Source organism: Cebus imitator, unplaced genomic scaffold (genome assembly GCF_001604975.1).
Source record: "Cebus imitator isolate Cc_AM_T3 unplaced genomic scaffold, Cebus_imitator-1.0 Scaffold121, whole genome shotgun sequence".
Lineage (NCBI taxonomy): Eukaryota > Metazoa > Chordata > Mammalia > Primates > Cebidae > Cebus > Cebus imitator.
This window is the reverse complement of record NW_016107436.1, coordinates 1,079,170-1,087,286: the sequence shown is the minus strand read 5'-3', so window position 1 is coordinate 1,087,286 and position 8,117 is coordinate 1,079,170. Positions and strand designations below refer to the sequence as shown.

At 41.0% G+C, this 8,117-nt stretch overlaps 2 protein-coding genes across 3 annotated transcripts in view; one reads left to right on the top strand and one right to left on the bottom strand.

Moving 5' to 3' along the window:
* Positions 1-1,056, bottom strand: part of PRR11 (proline rich 11) — a 33,048-nt gene extending 31,992 nt beyond the window's left edge. The window contains exon 1 of the mRNA XM_037742441.1: positions 602-1,056. The gene's annotated coding sequence lies outside the window, so the exon portion shown is untranslated. The remainder of the gene's footprint in view (positions 1-601) is intronic.
* Positions 1,057-1,141: 85 nt separating this feature from the next.
* Positions 1,142-8,117, top strand: part of SKA2 (spindle and kinetochore associated complex subunit 2) — a 32,954-nt gene continuing 25,978 nt past the window's right edge. Inside the window, exon 1 of one of the 2 annotated variants that reach the window (XM_017539801.2) lies at positions 1,142-1,275. In XM_017539801.2, the coding sequence (XP_017395290.1) occupies positions 1,243-1,275 (33 nt within the window). In that variant the 5' untranslated portion in view covers positions 1,142-1,242. The remainder of the gene's footprint in view (positions 1,276-8,117) is intronic. The other variant, XM_017539804.2, reaches the window with a different exon arrangement.

Below are 8,117 nucleotides of genomic sequence, written 5' to 3'. Positions count from 1 at the left end.
AAAAAAAAAAAAAAGAAAAAGCTTTTTTTTTTGTTTTTTGTTCCTGTCTTGTTTTTGCAGCTCCCTAAAGTCTCGTCCCGCACAGTATTAGGCACTCAATAAACAGGATACACTTTTAAAATTGACACGATGCCAGACAATACCGAGTAACATAGTAATATTCCCAGTCAAGAAATGTACCATCTCAAACTTTAATGTGCATAGAAAATCACTGAGGCAAATCTTGTTAAAATGCATATTCTGAATCAGTAAATCCGGGTGGAGCCCGAGAATTTGTATTTGTAATAAGCAACCAAGAGATGCGGATGTCGCTGATCTGTGACTTTGAGCAGTAAACATGTAAAGAAATGTTCAAAAGGAAGGCAGATGCTTTGCTCTAAAACATATTTTGCTTAGTGTTAATTAAATAGAAGTATGCTTAAGATGAAGCCAGGCCAAGCATTTCTTCCCCAGCCCCAAACTTCCCCTTTCTTTTTCCATTTCCCCTCCGTGTCCAGCCAAAGTCCCCAACTCCTTAAACAGTAAAAACACAAGCAGCAACAGGCCCACCTACTCAAGACACGAGCTTGGATAACAAAGAAATAATCGTCCCTGCACTTACTAGTCTAAGAGCCGGGGGAGTCGATGGAGTCCGGGCTGTAGCCTCTCCCACGCCATAAAGAAAAATTCAAAATTAAATACTTGTCAGGGAGGGACCAATCGTGGACACGGTTTCTGCATGATTCGCTCTTCGGATAGTGTAGGAGCACAGCCTTGCTTGTGATTGGCTGAGATAGCACAGTGTCCCGGCCAATCAGAGCTGAGGCGCTTCTAGTATGAATAAGGGAAGTCGGGAGAGAAGGGGAGGGGAAGCAGGAGAGGAAAGAAGGTGTGTTACGTCCCCTCTGCTGTCGGTGGAAGCTCTCGTGTGATTGGTCGGCTCTTCTTCCGATTGCACCAATCGCAAGCTCTTCTCTGCTGCGCCCTAACTATAAAATTGAAAGTAGAGAGCAGGGGGCAGCCAATGGAAAACAAAATGTGCACAGCAGCCAATCCTCCTGCGGCGTTTTGTGTCTTTGCCCAACAGGAAAATGTGTCTCATGCAGAGGGGCGTTACCCAGTTGCCAATGGGCGGGAGCCGGTGGAACGGAGGAGCCAATGAGTGCGAGACGTTGAGTGACAGCTGTCCAATGGAGGCCCTCCATGCTAGTATGGCTTGTGGCTTAAGCGCCGCCGCGGTCTGAGGAATGTCAACTATTCAACATGGAGGCGGAGGTCGATAAGCTGGAACTGATGGTGAGTGCAAAGTGAAGGAGATCTACTGGGTAGTTTATTTTTTCCCAACGGCCTCGAAGGTGGGGCACGAATTGGAGTCGCCGGAAACTCCCGGCAGCGGAGGCTGGACCAGAATCGAGTTCCCTCCTCCTGCACCAAAGGGAGCCGCCACCGTGGTGTCTAAAGTGCCGCGGGGGAAGGGGTTACATCCGGGAAACTCGTCAGGGAAATGGCGGGAGACGCTGAGGGTGCGGGGCCTTTGGAATTCCTTGTTCGTTTCCCTCAGATTTACACCTCTCACGGAACTGCGCCCGGTGCAGACCGCATTCAGTGTTTGTACCAAAAAAACGTGACTGGAACCGTCCCTAAGAGTCCCAAGAAAGGAGAGGTGGTTCACACTCCAAGAAAGGGGAACAGAGGGTGGGGTGGGGAATAAACCGAGGGGGGCGGGGAGAAATCCCAGTAGCGCCGACACCGCTCATGTTCTCAAAGGCGGGCGGAGAAAGTCTGAGAAAGGATGCTAGGCTTGTATACACAACTTCCTAACGGCCAAGGAAGCCCCTAGACCCGTTTTTGTTTGGTCCGGAGGTGGCAGACCTTGGGTGAGAGAAGAGGTTTGAGCGAAGGGGATCGGAACCGCGAGCTCCTTTCTGGAGCGCGGGCGGGATTGAGTCACCCTGCTCTCGAGTTGTCCACTTTCATTCATCTGTGAAAGTAGAAAACGGGGGTGAAGAATTAGAAAGCACTCCCGTTGTTGCTGGCGTGTTTGGCCTGCTCGGGGGCGCCCAGTTGGGGGGGGCTGCCCTTCTAGATTTCTTTAAGGATCTGTCTCTCACTTGCCCTCTTTATTCCCTCCCTCCTATCCTTAGATTACCAGCTTGATCGCCCGCGCTTTTTTCCTCTTACTTCCCTTGTTCTGTCTTCAGTCCTTTTCGTCCTGCGTTACCTTTTTTTTTTTTTTTTCCTTATGGGAATTTTTTTTTTTTCATTTTTTTTTTTTTTTCCAGGTTGGGCTGCTTTCCTTAGAAACCTGGACTTCGGAGGAAGCGCCTGCCTCTGAGCTCCTGTCTTTTTTTGTTTGCTTGTCTATTAAATAAAATAAGATTAGCCGGGTGAGGTGGTTCACGCCTGTAATCCTAGCACTTTGGGAGGCCGAGGTGGGCGGATCACGAGGTCAAGAGATGGACACCATCCTGGCCAACATGGTGAAACCCCGTCTCTACCAAAAATGCAAAAATTAGCCCGGTGTGGTGGCGCGCGCCTGTGGTCCTAGCTACTTGGGAGGCTGAAAATCCCTTGAATCCGGGACATGGACGTTGCAGTGAGCTGAGATCATGCCACTGCACCTGGGCCCAGGGACAGAGCGAGACTCCTAAAAAAAAGAAAGAAAGAAAATAAGTTTAAAAAAAGTAAAAAACTTGTTTCTTCTTCATTTGTAATCAGTCCTTCTTCCCCATGCCATTCCCTGGCATTACTGCTTAGGTATCGTTTGTGCCTTCCCTGGTTTCTCCAAGCTAAATCTTAGGTCTCTAACTTCTGCCTTGGAAAGGACGTGTGGTGATCCTGGAAGAAACCTCACCCACCCCCCATTCCCACCCCAGAAAAAGTGAGGCCTTGATATATGTGATGTGCTAATAAATTGGAATGCCTCTCATATGCAAATTTAATTTTAAGGCTTTCAATTGCTTTTAACATTTTGTGTTTAAATTTTCTTTGTGCAGCGTGTGTGGGGTTGGAGAAGTGTAGGGAGAAATGGCAGGGAAGAAGGAAGAATTTCCTGCAGATATTCACATGTGTAATAATGAACTTTTAGTTCTAAGTTTTATTATTTTTTATCGTCTTTTTAAAAACAAAATATTAAGTATTGTAATTTGATTTTGTCAACAGGCTTAAATGTTAAGACTATCTTGCCCTTCTCCCATTCTGAATTCCTCCCTACTGAGACAGATATTTCTGCTTAAATTCATTTCTGCTAAATGATGCCCATTCTGCTTTTAACAGGTTGTTTGCTTCTCAAGTTGGCTGTTTAATTTATAAACTTTGGCCTTTGCAATAGAGTCAGTATTCTCATAGGACTTCTTTAGATTGAACAAATTCTCTTTTACGTGAACAATGATGAAGTAAACATTTTGAAAAAGTAGGTTTTAGAAAATTATGAGGTAGCCAGACATTTAAACTTTTAGATATTGTTTGAATGATGGGATAGTATTTAAATTCTTTTTGAAGACAGGAAGAAAAGAAATGAGGTTTTTTCCTTTCTTACATCCTTGCAAGTAAATTAGTGGTAGCTTTTTTTTTCCTTTCAGTTTATTATTTTCCATAATTAGGATTTAAAAATGAATTTTTATCATGGCTTTAAATATTACTGCTTTGAGACTTGATAGTAGAAAACAGTGCATCTCATCTTCAGATTTGCCATGTGCTTTTAGAAAACAATGTTTTGCTTGTGGACCAGTTTAGTTTCTAAGATTTTAAGGGTAAATGATTTCCTGTGCTATTTTCTGATTTTTAGTTTTACATCAATTAGTAAAGGATTTGTCAAGGAACTAGCACTCATTATTTAATTTATAAAAAGAGAATACATAATATTTAATTTGAAAAGAAAGTGTTTATCCTAATTTTGTTGATACCTTAAATTTTTTTCATATTTTTCTTGTTTGTAATAACCTCCAATTCAGAAAACACTTGTTCTTTAAATTTGTTTTTTACACCTGATACTTAGCTACTAGAGTTAAATATCCTGATATTTGAGTTATGTGACCTGGGATTTGACACCAAGACACTTACATTTCAGCTGTCCTTAATATGAGTCCATTTCTTAGTAGGCTCAATCTGACTAAGTAGCTGAACCGGACTGTTTAAAGGGAGGTTGGCGAAAATAACAGAAATGTATTTCTGCGTCAATCAACATTACTAATGGGAGAATAAGCTTATTATAGGGCAATTTTTGTTCTCTAACTTTTTCCCCTTCACTTCTTGATAGAGTGGTATTTGTTTAGCTTCCTTCTTTCCTGGAACTACTAGTGATTTTACACAAAAGGTAATACAGTGTAATACTATGATACTATTTCTTCTGATTGGGTTCTTATCTGTTAAAAAATTAGAATGTTAACTAGCTTGGAACTGAGGAAACTTGTTACTTAAATCTCAGTCCCACCTCCCCCTGTTATCATTTTCTCTTGATATTTCTAAGTTTGAAGGAAATGGGGATGCCTTCTGGCTATAATATTTAAGATTTCAGGAGTTAACTGAAATTTTAAAATCCCCTTGGATAGTATTCAGTTAGATAGGGTTCATGTCCTGTTTAGAGCACATTGATTCCTTTCCATTGTTATAACGGCCTTTAGTAAAAAGCCTAAGATGGTAAGTGCTTTTGTGTTTTCTTTGTATTGTGGGTTAGATTCCAGAGTGATAGATTAGGTAGAGATTGAGAAACTTATTTTACTTTCCATTTGTTTTCTTTGATACTTTTATTCAAAGAGCTTGTTTTATGTGGCAGTTAATTAGTAAATTGCCTTGCAGTAGGAGCTAAACAATATCTCTGCAGAGAACAGAATTATTTTTTACAACTTTGCCTTAGTAGTAATTATAACCGGTTTTGTTAATACCAATCCTCAAGTATTAACAATACCCATTCTAATTACTATTAAAGCTTAGGGCATATTTACAAAATTCCTGTCTACATCTATGCATGTTTCTGTTTGAATGTTAATTTGTATATTAGGCATCAATAAGCAACATTACTTTGATATTTAAGTCTTATCCTTTAAAAAAAAATTGATATAAATGTTTTTTGGTTTTGGATGTTTTCTGTCCAAAATGGCAATCCTACTTTAAATTCGTTTCACACTGAAGCTTCAACTGATGCAAGGTGCTTTTGTGTTCCTTTCCTACTAATTACTGCTAACGAATGCTCTGACTTTATTGCACTACTGTACTTTACAGCTAGCAGTGCAATAGTATTGTCAAAGCATCTGAAAGCAGGATGCACATCAGAATTTTGATTCTTACCTCACATCTTTCTTCAGTATCAGTGAATAATTTATCACAACGTTTGTTGCTGAAAACTACAATGTTACTAGCAGTGTATCTTTTAGAAAGTCATAATTTGAAAAAAAAACTTTAATTAAAAACTCACTATTTTACTGCATTATGAAACATATCTAGAGAATTTTTTTATATCTAAGTAGTTATGGTTTGTCTAATTGAATAATACTTTATAATTTGTTGCTTTCTGTTACATATTTGGATAGGTTCTGGCAAACTTTAGGTTTTATTTGAGTTTTATGATGAATTGGTTGTGATGAAAACAATTTCTGCTGTATATTTTTCCTACAGTTACTTGTCCTAAGTCTTTTTTTTTTTTTGGAGACAGAGTTTTGCTCTGTTTCCTAGGCTGGAGTGCAGTGGTCCAGTCATGGCTCACTGCAGCCTCGACCTCCTAGGCTTGGACAATCCTCCCTCCTCAGCCTCCTGAGTAGCTGGGACCACAGATGTGTCCTACCATGCCTGGCTAATATTTTCTTGAATTTTTTTGTGGAGACAGGGTCTCACCATGTTGGTGAGGTTCGTCTTGAACTCCTGGGCTCAAATAGTCCTCTTGCCTAGGCCTCCCAAAGGGCTGGGATTATAGGTGTGAGCCAGTGTGCCTTGTCCTCCAGATCTTAATTGGTGTTAATTTAGCATATTGTCTAGGAAATAGTTGAATTTAAAACCTAAGAGTGCTTCTTTTACAGTTTATTCTTGTAATTATGAGATATAATAATGTGGATCCATCACTTTTTAAAAATAATGAGTTTTATTGAGATACAATTATATAAAATAAAAGTAAGCAAGCTGTTTGTTAAGCAAAGCTGAAGTCTATCTGTGTTGTCCAGACTGGAGGTCAGTGACTATTCACAGGTGGAATCATAATGTAGCACAGCCTAGAACTCTAGACTCAAGCGATCCTCCCACTTCAGCCTCCTGAGTACCTTGGACTACAGGGGTGTGGCATGCCCAGTGAACTGATGAGTTTTGACAAATATATACAGTCATGTAACCACCACTATAGCCAGTATGTGTAACATTTCTGTCACTTTACAAAAAGCTCCTTTGTGGTACACCTGTAGGTTCAGCTACGCAGGAGGCTAAGGTGGGAAGATCATTTGAGCTCAGTAGTTCCAGACCAGGCTGGGCAACAAACAGAGTGAGACCCCTTTGTGCCTCTTTGTGGTCAACCTCTTCTTTCCAAACTCCCTGGCAACCAGTGATCTCTAGTTTAACCTTTCCTAGAATTTCATGTAAATGGAATCATACATTATACAATCTTTTGTGTCTGGCTTCTTACACTTAGCACAGTGTTTTGAGATTCATCTCTTGCACTTAGCATAGCACTTTGAGATTCATCCATGATGTACATATTAGTAGTTGGACAGTTTATTGCTGAGTAGTATTCATTGTTAACAATATCACACACTCTTTATCTACCAATTATGAACATTGGGTCATGTCCACATTTTGCCTATTATGAATAAAATGGCGGTGGTTGGTCTCAAACTGTTTTGTTTTTGAGATGGAGTCTCGCTCTGTTGCCCAGGCTGCAGTACAGTGGCACGACCTCTGCTCACTGCAACCTCTGCCTCCTGGGTTCAAGCGATTCTCTTGCCTCAGCCTCCCAAGTAGCTGGGTCTGCAGGTGCATGCCACCATGCCCAGCTAATTTTTTGTGTCTTTAGTAGAGATGGGGTTTCACCATGTTAGCCAGGAAGGACTCTATCTCCTGACCTCGTGATACACCTACCTTGGCCTCCCAAAGTGCTGGGATTACAGGCATGGGCCACTGCGCCCGGCTGGTCTCGAACTCTTGAGCTCAGGTGATCCTCCTGTGTTGCCCTGCCAAATGTCTTTGTTTAATTTTTTTTAACAATATTTTTTCCTTTTTCTTTAGAGACAGGGTCTCATACTGTCACCCAGGCTGGAGTTCAGTAGTATGATCACAGCTCACGGTAACATCAAACTCCTAGGCTCAAGCAATCCTTGCACCTCACCGTCCTGAGGAGCTGGAACTACAGATGTGCATCACCATACCCGGCTAATTTTAAAATTTTTTTGTAGAGATGAAGTCTCACTATGTTGGCAGGCTGATCTCTAACTCCTGGGCTCAAATGATCTTCCCACTTCAGCCTCCCGAAGTGCTGGGACTCTGGGAGTCAGCCACCATTGGTTGGAGTACGTCTTTGTGTGGACATAATGTTTTCATTTCTCTTGAATCAGTAGTCAAATGGGATTGCTGGTAGCATGATAAATGTTATCATTGGGGAAAAAAGAAGTATGGTTGATCTTATAAGCAACTGCTAAAATATTTTACAAAGTGGTTGTAATATTTTGCATTCCCAAAGCTATTGATTAGGTTCTAGTTTTTCCATATTCTTATCAACACTTGGTATTAGGTTGGTGCAAAAATATCAGCTTTAATTTGAAGCTGTTAGAAGGGTTTCTAATAGGTGTGTGGTGGTGCCCCATTGCAGTTTCAACTTGCATTTCCTTAACTAATGACATTGAATCTCTTTCCATGTGCTTATTTGTAGCTGGTACATCTTCTTTAGTGAAATGCCGTAAAATCTTTTGCCTATTTTCTTTTCTTTTTTGAGACAGGGTCTTGTTCTGTTACCCAGGTTGCAAAGAGACAGGGTCTTGTCCTGTTACCCAGGTTGCACTATCATAGCTCACTGCAGCCTTGACCTCTCAAGGCTCAGATGATACTCCCCTGTCTTAGCCTCCCAAGTAGTTGAGAACACAGGCATGTGCCACTACTCCCAGCTAATTAAAAAAAAAAGTTTTTGGTCTGGGCAACATGGCAAAACCTCTTGTATCTACAAAAAA